At 42.1% G+C, this 23,103-nt stretch overlaps 1 protein-coding gene across 3 annotated transcripts in view; it reads right to left on the minus strand.

The window, feature by feature from the left end:
• SPAST (spastin) overlaps positions 1-23,103 on the minus strand; it is a 232,165-nt gene that overhangs the window by 96,650 nt on the left and 112,412 nt on the right. For all 3 annotated transcript variants that reach the window (XM_033936524.1, XM_033936523.1, XM_033936525.1), the window contains 3 exons: positions 15,510-15,581; positions 9,139-9,214; positions 1,940-2,031 (listed from right to left, as the gene is read on the minus strand). In XM_033936524.1, the coding sequence (XP_033792415.1) occupies positions 1,940-2,031; positions 9,139-9,214; positions 15,510-15,581 (240 nt within the window). The remainder of the gene's footprint in view (positions 1-1,939; positions 2,032-9,138; positions 9,215-15,509; positions 15,582-23,103) is intronic.

Here is a 23,103-nt window from a genome sequence, read left to right on the forward strand (position 1 = left end):
AACAAGGGAAGGTGGTTAGAATTTGAAACTCCCAAAATAAATAAAGTAGAAATCTTGCAAGGGAAGGCATCAATATGATTTAAAAAAAAAAAAAAAAGTAAAATCAAAAAACAATGCTAAAAAAGCTGTCTTCCTTTCACTATGGATGAGAAAAGACTGCTGGTCCTGTACTCAAGGGTAGGAAGGTACCCATGTATGTACAATACAGTGGGGACTCTGCCTTGAGCTCTTAAAGGAATATTATACTTTTTGGCATAAGAAGCAGGGCTCCATGGATGACATCATCCACATGTAGATAATATGGCCTACTTGTCCTCTAAGAACAGCAGCTTTACTATACCCAGTGACACAAGCCGCCAATTAGAAACATACCCATAACACGGTGCTCCCACCAGCATGATTCACAGTTAAGGATAGTGTCCTTTGGTGCAAGCCCAACAGAGCACATCACACAAACATAATATTTTACATTCATGAACAGGCTCAGGTCCTAAGACAAGAAGAGCTAGGGGAGGAAGCACCTCCAGGCTTATAGGACTGTAGTGTTCTTTCTGTAGTGACCACTTTCCCTTCAGTGTGACCATTTTGGTGCTGGCTGCTGTCAGGCCTTAGCTGCACAAACTAGAGTTTGGGGTGGGATACTGGACACCAAAAGAAATCAGCAACAAAATGGAATACTGCAGCCAAAGAGTCCCCACTCAGGAACAAAATTGTTTGTAGTAGAGGACAGGTCCAGGATTGAGGAGTACTTCATAGTGAAGAATCACGATCAGGAGCATAGGAAGGTCACAGCAAGTAATCAAACACAAGGCAACATTACAATGCTGAATACCAGCTCTGACAAGGAGGCTAAACAAAAACTGGGTATGGCTGTGTTTATATATCTAAATCTACCCAGAAATATAAAATATCCAAAAGAGAAACAAGATGCCTTGTAATCATGGAATGGAAAGAGCAGGAAATCAGCCAGTGATACATGCCGACACCTGCTCATACGGAGTCAGATGTTCGCCCCAGCTAAGTTTACTTAGAAACTAAACTGTCTACTGGCTACCAGCAGAGCTTCATACAGGTTCTATTTTAGTTTTGGCTGACCATATAGTTTTTTGCCATATATCTACAATGTGTCCCACGTGTTCTTTTCCAGGCATCAAACAGGATTCAAAGTGGACTTTCTTACCTAAAGGCTTACTTCTTGCTACCTTAATGCCACAGACCAGATTTGTAGAGCAGCTGGGGTGATATATCGTTACACGCACAGCATGTTTTACCAGTTTGGCATGGAAACCAGCATCTCTTTTAGAAGTTGCAGGCATCTTTGGTTACCTCTTTTAAAAGTCTTTTCTTTGCTTGGTCATCCAGTTTGAGGGAGCTAGCCTGAATAGGGCACAGCTTTGGTTGTGCCATCAGAGCAAAGTCAGGGGTATGAATAAGAAGAGGCTAATTTAAGGATATAGATTTTATTTTTAATATCTATGCCCCGATTGGTACCTTTTCAGAATTCTGTGCTGGAGTTCTTTTGCCAGAAGCGTTCACAGTAGAATTTATCCTATCACGAAAATCAGTGCAATATAAATCGCTTAAGAGCTCATTCTCTTGGTGTGTGCTTTTGACTGCAATTACACCAAAGCTTCAAATAATTATGACTGTTATACAGGTAGCAGGAGAATGGGATAACACACTTATACAACAAAGCAGCTATGTTATCCCATGTCTTTTTTTTCAATAGCTTTCTGGAATGTATTCTTCACTTGCACATATGCAGAACACTATTTTAATCCATTTTATGTCTAGTCTATAAGGCAACAGAAGGTGAATATTCTAGAAAGAAATATAGACTTTCTATAAATACTTATCTCCATTTAGTTAGCAGCGTTAGTTAGCAGCCAATCAATAGGCTCAGTTCCATGGCATGCATCTCTACCAGACTAATACTTACACCATCAAATTCTATTAAAAATTCTGTTTTCAGTCGCCTGCTAGCATCATGTTCTCCTTCTCTTCTTTCGCACAAAAGACTATCAACTTCATCTAAATGCAGAATAAAGTTTGGAATCAAAAGATTTCACTGTGATCGTGAAGCAGCTTTCCATCCCTCTGCACCACCCTTGTTATTTAAAAGTAACAAAAAGAGCATACAAGCTGCAAGAAGTGCTTATTTCAAGCATTGCTGTTCCCACCACATGTTGAGAATAATAATTTGGATTGAAAACCAATTGATAATGGCAGAAATAGTAGTTCTGGACAGAACCACTTCCTGATCCATGTGACAGTCTTCACAGATCGCCAAGAATCACTAAACTCAGAATTTTCAGTTGTCAGTAGAAAAGCTAAAGAGCAAAAATTTTGCACCCAGCTTCAAATTTCAGACCATCTTTTTTAGCAGCTTAAATGGTAAAAATAACTAAATAAAATACTGTATTGAAGCAATCATAAATTAAAAAAATAAAGCAATCATCACAAATACAAGTTAAAAAAACATATGCCATAACATACTGTATAATCTAATCTAATCTAATCCTTAGGTTTGTATACCGCATCATAAAAACACTAAGCCTACTAAACTTTACTAATCAATGACCATAAAGCACATAAGAAACACACAGAGATGATGGTCTGATATTGACCAACACCAATCAATCCACTCTAATAATATTATATAATTTTAGTCTTCAGACCCTCAGAAATGCCACCATCCACTCCAATACAGTTTCATAGTGGCTAGATTTACACATTAGATCCTCACCGGGTCACTTGTAAACTATTATGAAATAGAACTGTGCTTTAAATACACTTTGCCAGTGCTATAATTGTAAAGCTAATACTTAAAATTAGGAGTGGTCGCATTGTGGGTAACCAATTTAAACTTAGAGGGATCGGAGCCCTGATGAAACCCATACAAGGTGAAAAATGTTGGTGATAGATCCCTTTGAATGCACCACCTCAGCTAAGTATTAGCTTTACAATTATAGCACTGGCAAAGTGTATTTAAAGCACAGTTCTATTTCATAATAGTTTACAAGTGACCCAGTGAGGATCTAATGTGTAAATCCAGCCACTATGAAACTGTATTGGAGTGGATGGTGGCATTTCTGAGGGTCTGAAGACTAAAATTATATAATATTATTAGAGTGGATTGATTGGTGTTGGTCAATATCAGACCATCATCTCTGTGTGTTTAACTGATGTTATCCTCTCAAAAAACAATATATACTTTTGAATTCCTGTATCAACGTACACAAAGCACATAAAGGCATAGAGACCCAATGTTCTAAAAAGCACAGTTACTTACCGTAACAGGTGTTATCCAGGGACAGCAGGCAGATATTCTTGACTGATGGGTGACGGCACCGACGGAGCCCCGGTACGGACAATTTTAGAGTGATTGCACTCTAAGAACTTTAGAAAGTTCTAGCTCGGCCGCACCGCGCACGCGCGAGTGCCTTCCCGCCCGACAGAGGCGCGCGGTCCCTCAGTTAGTATAAGCCAGCTAAGAAGCCAACCCGGGGAGGTGGGTGGGACGCAAGAATATCTGCCTGCTGTCCCTGGATAACACCTGTTACGGTAAGTAACTGTGCTTTATCCCAGGACAAGCAGGCAGCATATTCTTGACTGATGGGTGACCTCCAAGCTAACAAAAAGAGGGATGGAGGGAAGGTTGGCCATTAGGAAAACAAATTTTGCAAAACAGATTGGCCGAAGTGTCCATCCCGTCTGGAAAAAGCATCCAGACAATAATGAGATGTAAAAGTGTGAACTGAGGACCAAGTAGCAGCCTTGCAGATTTCCTCAATAGAAGTGGAGCGGAGGAAAGCTACAGATGCTGCCATTGCTCTGACTCTATGGGCCGTGACAGAACCTTCCAGTGTCAGTCCGGTCTGAGCATAACAAAATGAAATGCACGCTGCCAGCCAATTAGACAACGTACGTTTAGAAACGGGACGTCCCAATTTATTTGGATCAAAGGACAGAAAAAGTTGAGGAACTGATCTGTGGGGTTTCGTACGCTCTAGATAGTAAGCCAGAGCCCTTTTACAATCCAAAGTGTGTAAAGCTTGTTCTCCAGAATGAGAATGAGGTTTTGGAAAGAAAACAGGGAGAACAATGGATTGGTTGAGATGGAATTCAGATACAACCTTAGGGAGAAACTTTGGATGTGTACGCAGAACCACCTTGTCATGGTGAAAAACCGTAAAGGGAGGATCTGCGACCAGTGCATGAAGCTCACTGACCCTCCTGGCAGAGGTAAGGGCAATAAGGAAAAGCACCTTCCAAGTAAGAAACTTGAAAGGAGAGGTAGCCAAGGGTTCAAATGGAGGCTTCATTAAAGCAGAAAGAACCACATTGAGATCCCAGATAACAGGAGGGGCTTTAAGAGGTGGTTTCACGTTGAAAAGCCCACGCATGAACCTGGACACCAGGGGATGAGCTGAGAGAAGTTTTCCATGGACTGGCTCATGAAAAGCTGAAATGGCACTGAGGTGGACTCTGATGGACGAAGACTTAAGGCCAGAGTCAGACAAAGAGAGCAAATAGTCCAACAACGTCTCCACTGCCAGGGAAGTGGGATCAAGATGATGAAGAAGACACCAGGAGGAAAATCTCTGATGGTAACATTGCAGAGTGGTTGGTTTCCTGGAGGCATCCAGAATGGAACGAACAGGCTGAGATAAGAGAGTATCATGAGATGTCAGCCCGAGAGATACCAAGCTGTCAGGTGTAGAGACTGGAGGTTGGGATGAAGGAGGGTTTCCTGCTGTTGCGTAAGCAGAGAAGGAAACAGAGGAAGAAGAAAAGGTTCCCTGGAACTGAGTTGAAGTAGAAGGGAGAACCAATGTTGCCTGGGCCACCTCGGAGCAATCAGAATCATGGTGGCTCGTTCCCTCTTGAGCTTGAATAAGGTTCTCAACATTAGAGGCAGAGGAGGGAAGGCGTACAGGAACAGATTCGACCAGTCGAGGAGAAAAGCATCCGCTGTCAGACGGTGAGGAGAGTAAAGTCTGGAGCAGAAGAGGGGCAGCTGGTGATTGTGAGGAGCTGCAAAGAGGTCTATCTGAGGAGTGCCCCATTGAGTGAAGATAGACTGCAGAGTTATAGGATCGAGTGTCCACTCGTGAGGCTGGAGAATTCTGCTGAGTTTGTCCGCTAAAGAATTCTGTGTTCCCTGAATGTAGATAGCTTTCAGGAAGAGATGGTGATCTATGGCCCAATTCCAGATCTTTTGGGCTTCTTGGCATAGAAGGCGAGAGCCTGTCCCACCCTGTTTGTTGATGTAGTACATCGCAACTTGATTGTCTGTGCACAACAAGAGGACCTGAGGAAAGAGAAGATGTTGGAAAGCCTTGAGGGCATAAAACATCGCTCTGAGTTCCAGGAAATTGATTTGATGCTTCTTTTCCTGGGCTGTCCAAAGACCTTGAGTCTGGAACTCGTTCAAGTGAGCTCCCCATGCATAAAGAGAGGCGTCGGTGGTGATAACCAGGTGATGAGGGGGCTGATGGAACAGAAGACCTCTGGATAGATTTGAGGATACCAACCACCATTGAAGAGACTGACGAAGAGATGATGTCACAGATATGTGTCGTGAGCAAGGATCCGTCGCTTGGGACCACTGAGTAGCAAGGGTCCATTGAGGAGTGCGTAGGTGAAGACGTGCGAGGGGCGTGACATGAACTGTAGACGCCATGTGCCCCAAGAGTACCATCATTTGCCTGGCTGAGATGGAAGGCAGTGAAAGTACCTGTTGACATAGAGACTGAAGGGTCTGAAGACGATTGGATGGCAGGAAAGCTCTCATGAGGAGTGTGTCCAGGATCGCTCCAATGAATTGAAGTCTCTGAGTAGGGATGAGATGAGATTTGGGTAGATTGATCTCGAACCCCAGAATTTGTAGAAACAAGATGGTTTGGTTGGTGGCCAGAAGAACTGCTTGAGCGGATGTGGCCTTGATTAACCAGTCGTCCAGGTAAGGGAAGACCTGGAAGTGATGAGAGCGTAGAAATGCCGCTACCACAATGAGACACTTGGTGAAGACCCTTGGAGAGGAGGCAAGGCCGAAGGGCAGCACCTTGTATTGGTAATGAGAATGATTGATCATGAAGCGTAGGTACTGTCTGGAAGCCAGATTTACTGGTATGTGAGTGTACGCTTCTTTGAGATCGAGGGAACATAGCCAGTCGCCTTGATTGAGAAGAGGATAAAGAGTGGCCAGAGAAAGCATCTTGAACTTTTCTTTGACCAAATATTTGTTGAGATCGCGGAGATCTAGAATGGGTCTGAGATCTCCTGTTTTTTTGGGGACTAAAAAATATCGGGAGTAGAACCCCTGCCCCTGCTGGTCTAGGGGAACTTCTTCTATGGCATTTAGAAGAAGGAGGGATTGAACCTCTTGGAGAAGAAGGGTTAATTGAGGACTGGAAGCAGACTCTTTTGGTTGACTTGGAGGAGGTAGTGACTGAAAGTTGAGAGAGTAGCCGTGGCGGATGATGTTGAGGACCCACTGGTCTGACGTGATAAGTTCCCAACGGCTTATGAAATAAGTAAGGCGTCCTCCTATAGGTTGTGGAAGTTGGGTAGAAGGAACAAAACTGGCTATGTTCTGGAGAATTAAGTCAAAAGGGTTGTGTAGACTTTTGCACTGGTGCAGGTTTTACCTGTTGTTGTTGCTGAGGCTGTCTAGCAGCCGGCCTTTGTTGTCTCTGGCGTCGTTGCTGGGGAGCAGCTTGAGGCAGAGGACGAGCCACAAATCTACGCTGGTAGGAGGATTGTGGACGAAAAGGTCTGGTTGTTGGCGGCTTCTTAGACTTAAGAAGTGTATCCCATCTAGTCTCATGAGCCGATAACTTTTGAGTGGTGGAGTCCATGGAATCTCCAAACAACTCATCCCCTAGGCAAGGTGCATTGGCTAGCCGATCCTGATGGTTAACATCGAGTTCAGAAACCCTAAGCCAGGCCAGCCGTCTCATTGCCACTGAGATGGCTGTAGCCCTAGAGGTCAGCTCGAAGGTGTCATAAATGGATCTAACCATGAATTTCCGGAGCTGGAAAAGCGAAGAACAAGTTTGGTGAAAAACCGACTTTTTCCGATCAGGGAGATATTTCTCAAAAGCAGAGATATTCTGAATAAGCTGCTTTAAGTAGAAGGAGAAATGGAATGCATAATTCCCTGATCGATTCGCCAACATTGCATTTTGGTATAGTCGTTTCCCAAACTTGTCCATAGACTTTCCCTCTCTGCCAGGAGGGACAGAAGCATACACACTAGCCCCCTTGGACTTTTTGAGGGTGGATTCGACCAAAAGGGACTCATGATGTAACTGGGGTTTATCAAACCCAGGGATAGGAAGGACTCTGTATAGAGAGTCTAATTTTCGGGGAGCCCCAGGAATGGTGAGGGGAGATTCCAAATTTTTATAGAACGTCTCTCTCAAGATATCATGGAGAGGTAACTTAAGGTATTCCTTTGGAGGCTGATCAAAATCCAGAGCATCAAGAAAAGCTTTGGATTTCTGTGACTCAGCCTCCAAAGGAATAGAGAGAGAGTCACACATTTCCTTTAAAAAGGAAGAAAAAGAAGATACTTCTGGTTTAGAGGAGGGCCCCAAGGCAGAGGTGTCCTCTTCACCAGAAGAACATTCTCCCTCAGAAAGGAGAGGGTCTTCTGAGTCGCCCCACAAGTCAGGGTCTTGAACTTGGAAGCTCCGGTCCCGAGAATCCGGCGTGGAAGACTGTAAGTGATGGGATTTTCTATGAGATTTCCCTGACCTGCCTGACTCGGTACCGGGGGATGTGACTGTATGCACCGGTGCCGAAGTCTGAACAGCTTGATGGTGGGATCTCGGCTCCGGTGCAAGAATCGGCATGGAGACAGAGGAAACAGACTGTACCGGTACCGACGAAGTGGAAGTTGACAAAGTAGGACGATCCACTGTCGGTACCGGCGGCTCAGACCGGACTGGTACCGGAAGACTCGGTACCAGGAGTGAAGGCAGAATGTGCTCTAACTGTTCTTTAAGTTGTAATTTTAGAACAGCAGCAATACGGTCTTCGAGAGAAGGCACCGGTACCGCCTTTTTCTTTTGCGGTACCTGCGGTGCCGCTCTACGCTCCGAGGATGAGGAACCCGATGTAGAGGGGCTCACCTCTATTGGAGCGGAGCGCTTCCGTGAGCGCCTCGAGGTCTGCAGGATTGGGCTCGCTGCTATTGAGACCGGAGGACGCTCCAACGGGGAAGGCTTCTTAGCCGGCTTACCTGGAGGAGCCGACACCGACGCGGTATCGCGTGGTGTCGACGATGTGGGTGCCGACTGAGCCGGAGTCGAAGTCGGTGCCGGAGTGGTATCGGACATCTCGGTGCCGAAAAGAAGTTTTTGTTGAATCTCTCTATTTTTAAGAGTTCTTTTCTTTAGAGTCGCACAGCGGGTGCAGGTAGACGATTGATGGTCCGGGCCAAGGCACTGTAGACACCAATTATGTGGGTCAGACAGTGAAATTGGCCGTGCACACCGCTGGCACTTTTTAAACCCGGGTTGAGGGGGCATGAATGTGAAGACGGCTTCAGCCAAATCGAAGGCCGAGGCTTCGATAGTGGCAGTAGGCCCCGCCGGGGCGAAACCGAAAAAAGAAAGAAAACTAAATCAGTTTTTTTTTTTTTTTTTTTTTTTAAGAAAGAAAGTAAAATAAAATGAAGGAAATAAACCTTCTAAAGACGTTTACGCGAGCGGGAAGGCGAAAAATGGAAAAAGTTTTCAACAGCCGTTGAAACGTGCGACTTCTTAGCTCCGCGGAAACTAAGAAACTGAGGGACCGCGCGCCTCTGTCGGGCGGGAAGGCACTCGCGCGTGCGCGGTGCGGCCGAGCTAGAACTTTCTAAAGTTCTTAGAGTGCAATCACTCTAAAATTGTCCGTACCGGGGCTCCGTCGGTGCCGTCACCCATCAGTCAAGAATATGCTGCCTGCTTGTCCTGGGATAATGCATAAAACTTGCTTCATGGATTTTAGAGAAATCTTAAGGCCAATGTGAAATTTAAATATCCATCAGGTATTTTTCTAAATCTTAATGCTTAGTTTTCATATGCAAACACATGAACAGCTGAAACAGAAGAAAATAAATGTTCACAGCAATATAAGGAGCCTTACCTATAAAAATTACAGAGGGTTGAAGCTCCCTGGCTACTGCGAACAGGGCTCGTACCAGCTTTTCTCCTTCACCTACCTAAAGCAGAATTTATCATTATCTTTCAATGGAACAATAATATTCAACAAATTTTCCAAATTTTAAACTTTGTCCTTAAATTATTATACAAATAATGTTATAGACAGATAAGTATAAATATTTTCAAATACAGAAAGAGTAAAATGCTAGCCTTTTTATAGTTTTATATACTGTTTTCCTTGATCAGCCATTCAAAGCATTTTAATGTTATGTAAAGCTGCAATAGTCAGCGAAAATGTAGCATATATATATATATTTTTTTTTTTCCGCACTATAAGATGCACCTAACCATATGATGCACCCTAGATTTAGAGGAGGAAAACAAGAAAAAAAACAATCTGAACCACATTGTGTACCCAGCCCTCCCTCACTCCCTGCCAGGCTCGGCACCCAACCCCACACTCTTTGCCAGGCTCTGCACCCTGTCCCCCCCTTCCTTGTCAGGCCCTGTATCCTGTCCCACGGCCCTGACCTTTAACCTCCCCCTCTCACCTCTGGTGGTCTAGTAGTAGGTTGGGAGAGGAGGGATCTGTCCCAGCCGACTAACAATTTTTTCCTCCTCCCCCCCTCCCGGTACCTTTTTAAAACACCCCCTCTCCTTCCTTTTAAAACACCTCCCGCCCTGCAGTACCTTTTAAAATGCCCCTTAAGCCTGGTGGTCCAGCGGTGTATTGGCCAGCAGGAGCGTGCTTTCTGCGCTGCTGCCTGGGCCGCTTTCTGAATAGGTTATCAACTGGATCTTTTCAATATAAGGACATCACGTTTATAGAACTTTTATACATGTTTTTATTCATGTGTTTCTGTATTTATTTTGAGTTTATAGAAATAAAAGATTGTTTGTCCCAAGGTTGATGTGTTCTATCCCATTTCCCACTTGTTCTTTCTTTGTTGGATTTTACATGGGATTTCTGTTGCCTTTATTTTATTCTATATAAGCTCATTTACCCCACTGGCGAAGTTATTTAGATCTTCTTTTCTTTTTTTTTGCTGGGGTGTATATCCTAGTACATAGAAAATGCTCAGCTGCATTTAGTGCAATCTCAGCAGATCCTATGGGAAGATGGATTCATGTGAAAATGAGCTGAAGAAAGATATTCTGATGCTTCTTAGTATTTATGCCCCTAATTCAAATCAGGCTCAATTTTTCAAAATTCTTCAGCAGTTTATTTAATAGTAGCTGGGGACTTTAATGTTGTTATGGATCCATTGTTGGATAAACAACCCAGTAAGATACTAAAATCTTTGGGTTTGGATAATTTGGTACAGACCTGTTGCTTGAAAGATATATGGCGGATTCTTCATTTTAATGCTCAGGAATTTCCTTTCTGCTCCCATGTGCATAAATCATTTTCAAGAATAGATTACATTTTTGTTCCAGATCAATTAACTCAACAGGTTACAAACGCCAGCATAGACCCGATCATTTTGTCGGATCATGCTGGAGTTTGGACTGAATTTCAAATTGCTGAAAAAGATTGTAGTAGCCCTGTTTAGAGGTTCAATAATACATTGCTTGCAGATTCAAACTTTCTTGAGGAATGAATATTTTCGACTTAATGCCTTAGAGGCATCGCTTTAGAAACATTGTGGGATGCTTTCAAAGCTACTATGAGAGGGCAGATCATTTCGTATTCGGCATATATTAAGAATTTAGAATCACAATTGGCCTCGAAATGGGAACAAATTACTTTACAGACTCTCTTGAAAGCTAAATATAAATACAATGAGATTTCCTCACAATTGGCTAGGAAAGATTTGTTTTCTCAACAAGTTCTGTATTATGGAAACTCGAATTGTGGCTATTAAAGATGAGAAGGGTGAAACTTATTCTCAAATTTGAAATATTTTAAAACAATTTTTGAATTATTACAAAGCTTTATATTCTTCTGAGCCTTATTCAAATAAAGAACTTGAGGGTTTAGAGTTTTTAAAGTTAATCAAGGGACCAAAAATTCCTGAGCATATATAAGGAGATCTAGAAGCGTCTATATTGCTTAAAGAACTTCAGACAGAGTTGAAGTCCCTTAGAGTTGGATCTGCTCCAGGTGGATTCACTATGGAGTTTTATAAATCATTTCAAATTACATTATTACCTCATCTTTTACATTTGTATCAGGCACAACTAACTAAAGGTTGAGTTTCAGGTACGATGGCAGAATCTTTAACTATTGTTTTACCGAAGCCGAATAAAGATCCCATGTTGATTTCAAATTACAGGCCTATTTCTTTGATTAATGTAGATGGAAAACTTTTGGATAAATTATTGGCTTTAAGCTTGGTTAAGGCTCCCTTATATGATCGGAATGCACCAAACAGGTTCCTTAGCTCAAAGGCATTCAAATAATACTAGATTGGCTTTTCATATGTTGAATTTAACAAAAGCCATGGCAGATCCGGCCTTCTCTGTATCCTTGGATGCAGAGAAGGCCTTTGATCGTGTAGAATGCACCTTCATGTATCAAGCAATGGATTGGTTTGGTATAGGATCTGGATTTATTCAAATGATTCAAACCTTGTATAGTTCCCCTTCTGCTAGATTATATATTAATAATACTATTTCAGAATGTTTTCGTCTGGAGAGGGGAGTTAGACGAAGGTGTCCATTATCCCCTTTGCCTTTTGACATTGTTCTTGAACCCTTGTTACTGGCTATTCAAAACGCAAAGGAGATACAGGGTATTCCTTATGTAGGTCAGGAATATAAGGTCTCTTCTTATGCAGATGATATTTTGCTTCATTTGAGGAATCCTGAATATACCATCCTGCATTTACTAGGGCTCTTTTACAAAGGCACGTTAGGGCCTTAACGCACAGAATAGCGCGTGTTAAAATGCCATGCATGATAGCCGCTACCACATTGGATGCAGGCAGGTATACATACACTAGATGATGTTTTATCAAATGGGAAAATGCTGATTTTTCACGACTGCAACAATCATTCGGTATTTCAAAGTCTCAAATTTATAAATGGTTGCAGTTGAAGCAAGCCATTCAGAAGGGGTTCCCTGATTGCCGAAATCTAAAAAAAAATAAAAATCAATACAGTACTCCCCCGATATTCATGGGGGTTCCGTTCCAGGAACCCCAGCGAATCGTGAAAAACCACGAATACGTTTTTTCAATGGAGGAGACTGGAGAGGGCAGCGGGAGAGGCAGGAAAGAGCAGCCAGAGGCCGGCGAGTGCAGGAAATCACTCGCTGTATACTCCGATCACCTCTTAACATAAGAACATAAGAAGCGCCATCTCTGGATCAGACCTTCGGTCCATCAAGTCCGGCGATCCGCACACGCAGAGGCTCTGCTAGGTGTACACCTGGCGTAATTTTTAGTCACCCATATCCTTCTACGCCTCTCGTAAGGAGATGTGCATCTAGTTTGCTTTTGAATCCTAGGACGGTCAATTCCGCAATAATCTCCTCTGGGAGAGCATTCCAGGTGTCAACCACTCTCTGCGTGAAGCAGAACTTCCTGATATTTGTCCTGAACTTGTCCCCCCTTAGCTTCATTCCTTGTCCTCTTGTACGTGTCAAATTAGACAATGTAAATAATTTATTCTGCTCTATTTTGTCAATTCCTTTCAGTATTTTAAAGGTCTCGATCATATCACCTCACAGTCTCCTTTTCTCAAGGGAGAACAATCCCAGTCTCTTAAGTCAATCCTTGTATTCCAGTTTCTCCATACCATTTACTAGTTTTGTTGCTTGTCTCTGCACCCTCTCCAGCAGTTTTATATCTTTCTTTAGGTTGGGAGACCACTGTTGGATGCAGTATTCCAAGTGGGGTCTGACCATTGCTCTATAAAGCGGCATTATGACCCACTCCGATCTACTCGTGATTCCCTTCTTTATCATGCCCAACATCCAATTTGCTTTCTTTGCGCCACCACACATCTTCCTGCACTAAGTCGGGTCTTACCAATCAAGAGCTGCTTGTCAAAGGGGGCATGGAGAGAGAAAGAAAGAAGGGGGCAGGATGAAAAAGAAAAAGTTGGGGAAGGGAATGAGGTCTGGAGGAGAGGAAGCATACAGGAAGCTGCAAGAAGGGAAGAAATATTGGATGCACAGTCAGAAGAATAAAGTGCAACCAGAGACTGATGAAATTACCAAACAAAAGTAGGAAAAATGATTTTATTTTCAATTTAGTGGTCAAAATGTGTCCATTTTGAGAATTTATATCTGCTGTCTATATTTTGCACTATGGCCCCCTTTTACTAAACCGCAATAGCGTTTTTTAGCGCAGGGAGCCTATGAGCATTGAGAGCAGCACAGGGCATTCAGCGCAACTCCCTGCGCTAAAAACCGCTGTCACGGTTTAGTAAAAAGGGAAGGGGTATATTGTCATCTGTCTTGACCTCTTTGAAAACCCGTGGAATATAAATGATAATTAACATTTTCTCTGCGTACAGTGTGCTTTGTGTTTTTTAAAATTTTATTGTTGGTAGATCATTTTGACTTGGCCACGAAGGTACAGGGGAGGGGAGCTGCTGAAAGATATCTAGTAATCCTTGCAGGCTTGACTGTGCAGGGAATTATTTTTGTAAAATCATGTTTTGTTATGTGACTGGCATTATTTAGACTTTAATTTCTATGAATGAATAGAATGAAAATGATATAAAATTGCTTGCTTGTTTTTATGTGCGTGCGCTGAAGGGAAGTGGAGAGAAAGTGGGCTGAGGACACTGAAGGGAAATGGGGAAGAGAGAGTAGGGAGAAGACGCTCATTTATAAATTGACAATTGTACAGAATATTGTTTCTTTTTATACTTTAATATAATAAGTTCAGTATAAAACTATTCGAGGCTTGTGTGGATGGGATCAGGTGGTTTGCGGGGATGGGGACCGAGCTTACGGGGATGGAGACAAATTTTTTCCCCATGTCATTCTCTAGACTTTGCCACAAATCGATTTCAACTACATGCGGGCGAGCGGGGTGACATAGCCGTTGTGGCTCTTTTGACTAATGAGTTTGCCTACTACTGTAACAGGAGATATTAATATCCGAGATATGGTTTAGAATTTCTTTAGTAATAGAATTACCTTGATCATCGAAATGAATATTAAAATCTCCTAGGATTATTGGAAATTGAGCAAGAGTTGAAAAGTCGAATAAGAATGATTGCATCTGAGCAATTGTGTTTTGACTAACTGGAGGAATAAGCAGTTTGTGTTGATTTTGAATTGAATAGATTCAATAGATGATCTTGCGGGGGAGCATTCTAAACTAGTGACAAGAATGGATTTAGAGATAATTGCAAGGCCACCGCCTTTCCTTCCAATGCGATGGTTGTAGTTGTAGGAATAGCCAGGGGGCCTGACAAAAGCTAGATAAGCCTCATCATCTTCTTCTAACCAGGTTTCAATTATGCAAAGATGGTCTAGGGAGTTTTAGATGATTACAGTTTTAAGAATATGGTGTTTATTGTGATTGTATCTTGCGTTAATTAATCCTACAACTAACAATTATGTTTGAATCTGATTAGGTCGTGGAGGAAAATGGAACAATAAAATGTTAGGAAACCAAGAAGAAACCCTCAAAAGGGAAGGCACACAAAATACCAGCATTTGACATACTGAAAACTCTGAGAACACAGCTTTTTGGCTCCAAGAAAAATGAAGAACCGTGGGTCCCGCTAGCTGATGTCAGACGGGAAAGCACTAGCATGCATTCAGTATGGGTGGTTCTTAAAATTTAAAGAGACAGTATACTTTTGACTGTCCGTACTGGGTTCTGTGGATAATGTCACCCACATATGAGAATATACCATAATGCTTGCTTGTTCTCAGAGAACAGATTACACCCCCCCTCCCCCTCCGGAACAAAATCAATTCTTAAATGGCCTGAAAAAGGAGAATAAAAATATGTTTGATTGTGACTGACAGAATGATTAACACACAGATATAGCAAATCATATAAACAGATATTATATATGACACCTCCTCTCCCTAAAAAAAAGTTCAAAGTTGTCATGAAATTGTAGTTTTTTTCAAAAAGCCTGCTTGTGATGTCAAACAAATCAGGGATGAGACACAACATCCTAAAGTCTAGCCAAGAATTATTCAGATTGTCATAAATATAATAAGCAAATTAACTAGGTTTATAGGCCAAATGAATGCAAATATCCAGTGAATAAGCATCATAAATATCTTAAAAAATAGTTATATGTGACTTCTGAAACCTGTATTTGCTTATTGAGTTGGCTCTTATATGTTAAGATAATAACGAATGAAGTACTAAATTTGAAACTGTTGCTGCTATTCAAGTGATAGCAGCAGCAATTAACAAACTAATTACTTACATATTTGGAAGTTAAGCTAGCAGCACTTATATTGAAGAAAGTTGCATTGGACTCTGCAGCAACTGCTTTTGCCTGGAAAACAAAAAATGAATATACTTTCTTTCAATTCACATGCTACAAATTCTCCAACTTCTATTTTTTTTTTTTTTTTAATTCTTTATTCATTTTTTTATGTTACAACAAGTGTAGCAATTAAACTCATATGAACTTAGATACACACTTGATTAACTCTCATATAAGCATAAAGTTTAACATTTCATTACAAATTAATATTCTATAATATTTTAAATATTATGTAAGAAATCTAAAATTTATATCATTCTAATTAAATATAATAATCCCCCACCCCTCCCTCCCTATTCAATAATACATAAAATCATCCTTACTGTGAAAACTATTCAAGTAAAACCCATCCCTTTTCCCCCCTAATCAAATATCTTATCATGGGAAAAGTTAATCATTCATTACAAAAATCTGTTAATGGTCCCCAGACTTTCTGAAATTTACTAATATAACCTTTTTGCGTTGCTATTGTAAGTTCCATTTTGTATATATGACATTTTTCTTCTATGTAGTTTTAGTGGCAATAAAATAAAATTCAGCATTATGCATATTAATTTAGAAAAACACACACAAAAAGGTTGCTTATCTGTTACATGTGTATGCCATGGATATTTGGATGATCAGCCACAAGTGGATCATTTGATGGCAGACATAGAACATTTCCTAGATAGTTCTGGGGTTTTCATAGATATGGGCAGAGTTGATGCTCAGTCACAATCACAATAAGGGGTGTATTTGATCCTGTTTAACCTTTATTTAACTAGATTTAATTTAAATCCTGACATTGCTCAGAAGGTTGCAATTTTTTCTAAGACATAGGGAAAATTTTTATTTAAATGGCAAAGTACAGTAGCTAATTTTACAAGGAGGAGCAGGATGTATGGCTAATTCATTGGAAATAAACAACTTTGAGCCCTTTTTACAAAGCTGTTGTAGCGAATCCTGCGCAGCAAATGCAACATAGTCCATTCAATTTCTTTGGGTTAAGTCACATTTCCACACCAGGATTCAGTACCACAGCTTTTTAAAAGGAACTTTTTGTTTGCTAATTAAGGGACTTTGGAGTTTTGCTCATGCATTTTCAGTGGTAGTCAAATTACATTCAGGTACAATAGGCAATATTTCTATCAAAGTATTTATAATCTAAATTTATATTCAAAGTAATGGATGATTAAGTGGTTTGCCCAACATCACAAGCAGCAGTAGTAGGATTCAAATTCTGGCTCGCAGCCCACTGCTCAAACCACTAGATCGCTGTTTTTCAACCATTGGTCCGCGGACCGGTGACGGTCCACAGGAAATTTCTGCCGGTCCGCGCAGGGCCAGCAAGATTAAAATGACCATAGGTCCGTTTTCAGACCTCCTGTCCCGTTATCCCAAAGCTGTGCTCGGGGACAACGGGACAGGCGATCATTTCCTGTCCCTCCCTCCTTCCTTTTAGAGAGTTGCACGGGGACAGAAATCCCACCCATCCCCGCCAGGATCCTCTCCATCCCCATCCGTTCCCGCAAGGAATTACCTCCATCCCCGCCCGTCCCCATAAAAAGCAGCAATTACTTCTGACAGGATCATCAATTCCACAGTTTCTTTTGTGTTTGCGCTGCTGTTTTCCTTCTGGAATCTCTTTGGTGGAACCCTTTTTTTGTTTTCTGTTCAGGTAATTAACTTATAAACCCCCTCTTTTACTAAGGCTGACATGTCCATTATATTATATGGACGAACCCTGCTTCCAAAGCCTTCCATCCCCATGGGAGTCCCATTGGCTAGAGGGGGGTCCGTGTGGGAGTCCCGTGGGCCAGAGGGGGGTTCCCATGGGAGTCCTGTGGGTTAGGGGGGATTCTGCGGGACCCCCACGGGATTCCCGCAATCCCCGTTCCTGTGCAGACCTCTACTTCCTTTCCCCGGGTCCCCTTCTCTTACTGCCCTGCCGCTACTGCTAAAGCCAACAGGAAGTCTTCTTTCTGACGTCAATTCTGACATCGGAGAGGACGTTCTGGGCCAGCCAATCGTAGCCTGGCTAGCCCAGAACGTCCTCTCCGACGTCAGAATTGACATCGGAACGAAGACTTCCTGTCGGCTTTAGCAGCAGCGGCAGGGCGGTAAGAACAGGGAAAAGGAAGGAGGGAGGCTTTTTTTTTTTTGCGGGGCAGGGAGGGAAGGTGGTAGGCAGGCAAGCAGGCTGGCTTTGGCCAGGGAGGGAGGGAGAGAGGTAGACAGGCAGGCAGGCTGGCTTCGGGGGTGGAGGTGGGACAAAGTGTGGAAGGCAGTGAGAGGGACATAGGAAGGAGGCACTGGGGGCACTAAAGACATGGGAAGGAAGCACTGGGGGCACTAAAGACATGGGAAGGAGGCACCGGGGGCACTAAAGACATGGGAAGGAGGCACTGGGGGCACTAAGGACATAGGAAGGAAAGAGGGAGGGAATAGAAAGGGACAATTTTTGGGCCTGAGTGCAGAAATGAAAGAAAGGATACACAGACAGAAGGAAACGCAACCAGAGACTCATGAAATCACCAGACAGCAAAGGTAGGAAAAATGATTTTATTTTCAATTTAGTGATCAAAACGTGTCAGTTTTGAGAATTTATATCTGCTGTTTATATTTTGCACTATATTTGTCTATTTTTCTATAGTTACTGAGGTGACCGAGCTCACGGAGATGGGGCGGAAATGGGGTTTTTAAATTTTAATCCTAGTAGTTTGCCGGTCCACAAAATAATTCTTTTATTTCTGCCGGTCCACGGGTGAAAAAAGGTTGAAAAACACTACACTAGATTATTTGTCCACGGAACAAAGGCTGTCTTACAACAACAAAAAAGACCAGCAGCAAACATGCTTCTAGAGGTTATAGAAACATAGAAAAATTGAAGGCAGATAAAGATCATATGGCCTTAATTTCTTAGACAAAAACAAACAAAATATAAAAATTCACAGGTAGAAAAAGCAGCACAATCACTTTTTAGTATAAACTTTCAAATTACTCCCTTATTTTGTTTTCCTTTTTATATTATTTCTTTGTAATATAAATTATATTTCCTTTTTCAAAACTTTTGTTCTTCAATGTGAAATAAAATAAATAATTTTTTAAAAAATTATAAAGGATTATATAATGATAAGTTGTATTTACAGTGATGCATGAAGGAATATCAAGTGTGTACTCAATGAAATTGTATAAATTTATGTGATACACTTGTTATATGAAAAATGAATAAAAAAACTTAAAACAAGAAAAAAAATTATTTTACTGGTATATGTTGATGAGTTATTCTAAAATGCAATATTATGCTACAGAAACAGTAAAAATACCGACACTTCACGTTAGCGTTATTGACGAAAATGATATAAACACAAACTGAAACACAACTTAAAAACAGGATGTGATAGATGAAAACTGTTTTCAGATTTAGAGTCAGCATGTCGTCCTTGTTATGGTACAGGTGACAGAACTCCAGTAGCAAAATGCTTGTTGACTAGTGTTATGACTGGTTGTTTATATGATTTACTAATGTTTCTGTACAAGTAAATGTTTACTTGGTCTTTATATTTAAATCTTCATAAATAATAAAATTTAAAAAAAGAAACCACCTCTCCTTTGCTCCTGAAACAAGACAGCCTATCAGGCTTTCAGAAAGCACAACAAAACTCTGAAAACATCCAATCTAAGGAGTTTCCAAGCAAAATCAAAGGCTCCTTGCTATACTAAAGGCAGAAGCAAAACGGTCATCCCTGAAAGACAAATAAGGATCTCAATAGGTCAGGGTCTGCAACTCATATTTTTCTAGCTGACCAGATGGCTGCTGGTCCACAGACTGGTGGTCAGAAAACTCTGCTCTAGGGTATACCTAATCAGGTCTTCAAGTCTCTTCTCATAGGTCTTTGGCATAAACCACATACAACTAAACTACTTCAAGTCTATGTCCTTAACGAGATCCTAGGACAAGCAGGCAGCATAATCTCACATACAAGACTCCCTAGCTTACTGCAATGGAATGGAGGGAGAGTTGACCATTAAGAGAATACATTTTATAATACTGCTTGGCCAAAGTGACCATCTGGTCTGGAATAGGATTCCAGACAGTAATGAGAGGTGAATGTGAGAACTGAGGACCAAGTAGCTGCTTTGCAGATTCCATCAATGGGAGTAGAATGCAATAGTGCAACTAAAGCTGCCATAGCTCAGGCCTTATGTGCTGTTACATGATCCCCGTGCTGCAGCCCAGCCTGAGCATAGTAAAATGAAATACAGGCCGCCAGTCATGTGAAAATAGTTCTTTTGGATACAGGACAGCCCAATTTGTACATCGCTTAGTGATTCTAATAGGCGATTTATCAAATTTACCAATAAACTTGAAACTTGATCTGTTAGGATCAAAGGGAGATGAACAGTTGAGGAGCTGTTCTACGAGACTGAGTCTGTTGTAAGTAATAAGCCAATGTTCGTTTGCAGACCAAGGTATGAAGAGCTGTTGCCCCAGTTTTGGAAAGAAAACTAAAAGCACAATCAATTGATTGAAATTAAATTCTGTGACCACTTTTGGACTACCTTATCATGGTAGAATACCGTAAAGGGTGGGTCCCACACCCACATTTTAAGCTTTTACAGCAGCAGCCAAGATGTAGAAGTAAATCGCCCCTGATATGAATAGACTTTGTACTATTCAAAGCATTTCAATTCCTTTCATGTCGTGATAAGTTGCGCGTGGTCACTACAATGATACAAGAGACTGTTAGCCATACTAGGCATCTCATAGTCCCTGACATTGTAGAAGGTCTAGATCATTGATGTTGTGCATGATCATACGCAACGTGCAGGTGGGACAGCACTCAGCTGCGTAGGCTCAAATAGAGGCTCTCCAACATGCAGAAGGCACCCGGTGTGGAAGGCTGGCCGGCGGATGGAAGAGGAATCCACCTGAAGCAACGCTTCCTGCAGCTGTAAGTCTCGTTTATCAGGGCAGTGCTCGGTTTGCGAGACAAAAGTTTGCTCATCTTGCAAAACACTTGCAAACCGTGTTACTCGCAAACTGAGGTTTCCACTGTATTTTAGAAGGTGCTCTGAAGGAATATACTGCCTATATTTCCAAGAAAGGAAAGATCCACTGAAGAAGATCTTCTCCTGAAAGGAATGCCGTAAGACTCAGGCTTATATAAAGTTAGTGCACCCTCTGAGTCCAATTGGAAATTTGAATTATAGAGAAGTTCGTGTCTTCAAAAAAATCTTACAATGTCCTTGGTACAGATCTGATGAAGACGATGAGGATCAGTGAGTATCTCTTGTTCAGTCAGATGCATAAGATCGACGTGATGAGAAAGGATGATACCTCGGCTTGGAATGCCTTGTTGAAAAAGAGCATCAACGCTTCGAAGCAGTGGATCGAGTTTTCGAAGGAGAATGTCTACCTCAGAGAAGATCCAAGAGAAGTAGCATGATGCCGACATTAGTACCTTGAAATCTCATAGCACTTATACTTAAGTGGGGTGGTACCAAGGGAGTCGATGCTAGCAGCGGCATTTTGTGCAAATTAAGCAAATATACTGAGCTTCCTCAAGAAAAACTCCCGGAAGACATACACTGGTACCGATGGTTCAACAGGTGGTACCCTCGGTGCAGCAGGTTGTCTCAGAAATGGTGCCTCTGTGAGTGCACTGCATGAAGGAGAAACAACTTGTAAAGGTGAAGAACGATGATGTCGCTGTTCAGTCTGCAAAGGACCCACTGCCGTTGAGACCTGTGAATCCTTAAAAGAATGCACCGGTACTTATGGCTCAACAGCTGGTACCATTGGTGCAGCAAGTTGTCTTGAAGTTGTTGAACTCGATGAGGATGCATACCATGAGGGAGAAACAACCTGTGATGCTGGGGAGCGTCTGTCGATGTTCAGTCTGCATCAAGAAACTCAATGCCATTGAGACCTGCAATACAAGGAAATATGCACCAGTACTGATGCCATCGGTGCAGCAGATTTGTCTTGAAATGGATGACCTTGATGAGGATGCATACCATGTGGGAGCTGGGGAGCTTTGGCATGGAAAGAGTAGATGTGAATCACTTGTTCACTCTTTCCTAGGACTAGGAGAATTTGTTGCTGAAGAATGTGGTGAAATCAGTTAGCTTAGGGGTTTAAAAAAGGTTTGAGAATTTCTTAAGAGAAGTCCATAAGCCACTATTGAGATGGCTTGGGGAAATCCACTGCTTATTCCTAGGATAAGCAGCATAAAATTTATTTTACTACTTGGGATCTAGCTAGGTATTTGGGAGCTGGGTTGTCCACTGTTGGAAACAGTATACTGGGCTTGATGGACCTTCAGTCTGTCCCAGTACAGCAATTCTTATGTTTGCAGCTGTGGGATCAGGTAGCACCTCTAAGGAGGAGGGACCACCCCTGGGACAGAAGCTTGACCCTCAGCTTGGGCCTACCTTATACAATCAGCAATGGCCTGAAAGAATTCAGCCTCTAGCTCCACCAGGTGTCCCCTTGAAGTCCCTCAATGCTGCACTCTCTAAATGTGGGAAGGGTGGGTCCCATCCAATGTCCCCTATTTACAGCCTCAAGACCCTCTCTGGCTGTGCTAAACTTTGCAAGGCTAGTGGTAAAATGGCTGCCATACCTAAAAAAGTTGAGTCAGTGCCACAAGAATGAAAGGGAGATCCAAAAATAATTGTGCTGGTTCCAGAATCTCCCTGGGCCCAACTGAGGAAGAAGAATCTATCACATATAAGGCAGTTGGAGCTAGCAGGATTACTTGCCTACCAGTTCCTGTAAGCTCTGCAGCATCTCCCTCCCAGTATATGATCACTCAGCAGGCCAATACAGTTAACAACTCTCTCCCTAGACATATGCTGTTCTTCTCATTCATCGTGCCAGGAGACTGTGAGCCTGCACTGCTCATCTCAGCCCAACCAATACAAAGAACTGTCCATTCTTTTTTTTAATTTTCAACATCAGCCTGTAACTAAAGCTGCATGCAGTATAATTCCCCCAACCCCCCTCTTGTAGAGTGCACCAGTGTGGGAGAAGGAAGGTGTCAAAAGAAAAAAAAAAGTGAGTAAGACTCACTCCACTGAGAGAGGCCCTGCATGGACCTCTGCCAGCAAACTACCAAGCAACTGCTAATGGGCTAAGGCTTGGGGCTACAGAGTCAGACCCCACTGGGCTCAACTTGGGTGAGGTCTGAGGACTGAACTCTAGAAGCTAACACTGGGTAAGGGACTCAACCTCACGGTATATGCACGTCATGGACTGCATTCTGGGGAGTCAAGAATACCAGACCTCCTGCTGCACCAGTCCATTCAACACCATCTGCTGGAGGTAGAGGAATACTGAAAAGTTCCAAGCTGCACCAGTTCATATAGTAGCAATATAAAACAAAATGTTCAGCTTCTCCATCTGCTGGAAGGAGTACATAACCCATTGGTTTACACTAGGAGAAAAGGAAGAATGCCAGAAGCTATCTCCATTGAAAAGGAAATTTGAGACCAAGCACCTGCACTGAAAAAGAAAAATTAACTTATTTGACACACAAAAATCCAC

This window comes from Geotrypetes seraphini, chromosome 3 (genome assembly GCF_902459505.1).
Source record: "Geotrypetes seraphini chromosome 3, aGeoSer1.1, whole genome shotgun sequence".
In the NCBI taxonomy this organism is placed as follows: domain Eukaryota; kingdom Metazoa; phylum Chordata; class Amphibia; order Gymnophiona; family Dermophiidae; genus Geotrypetes; species Geotrypetes seraphini.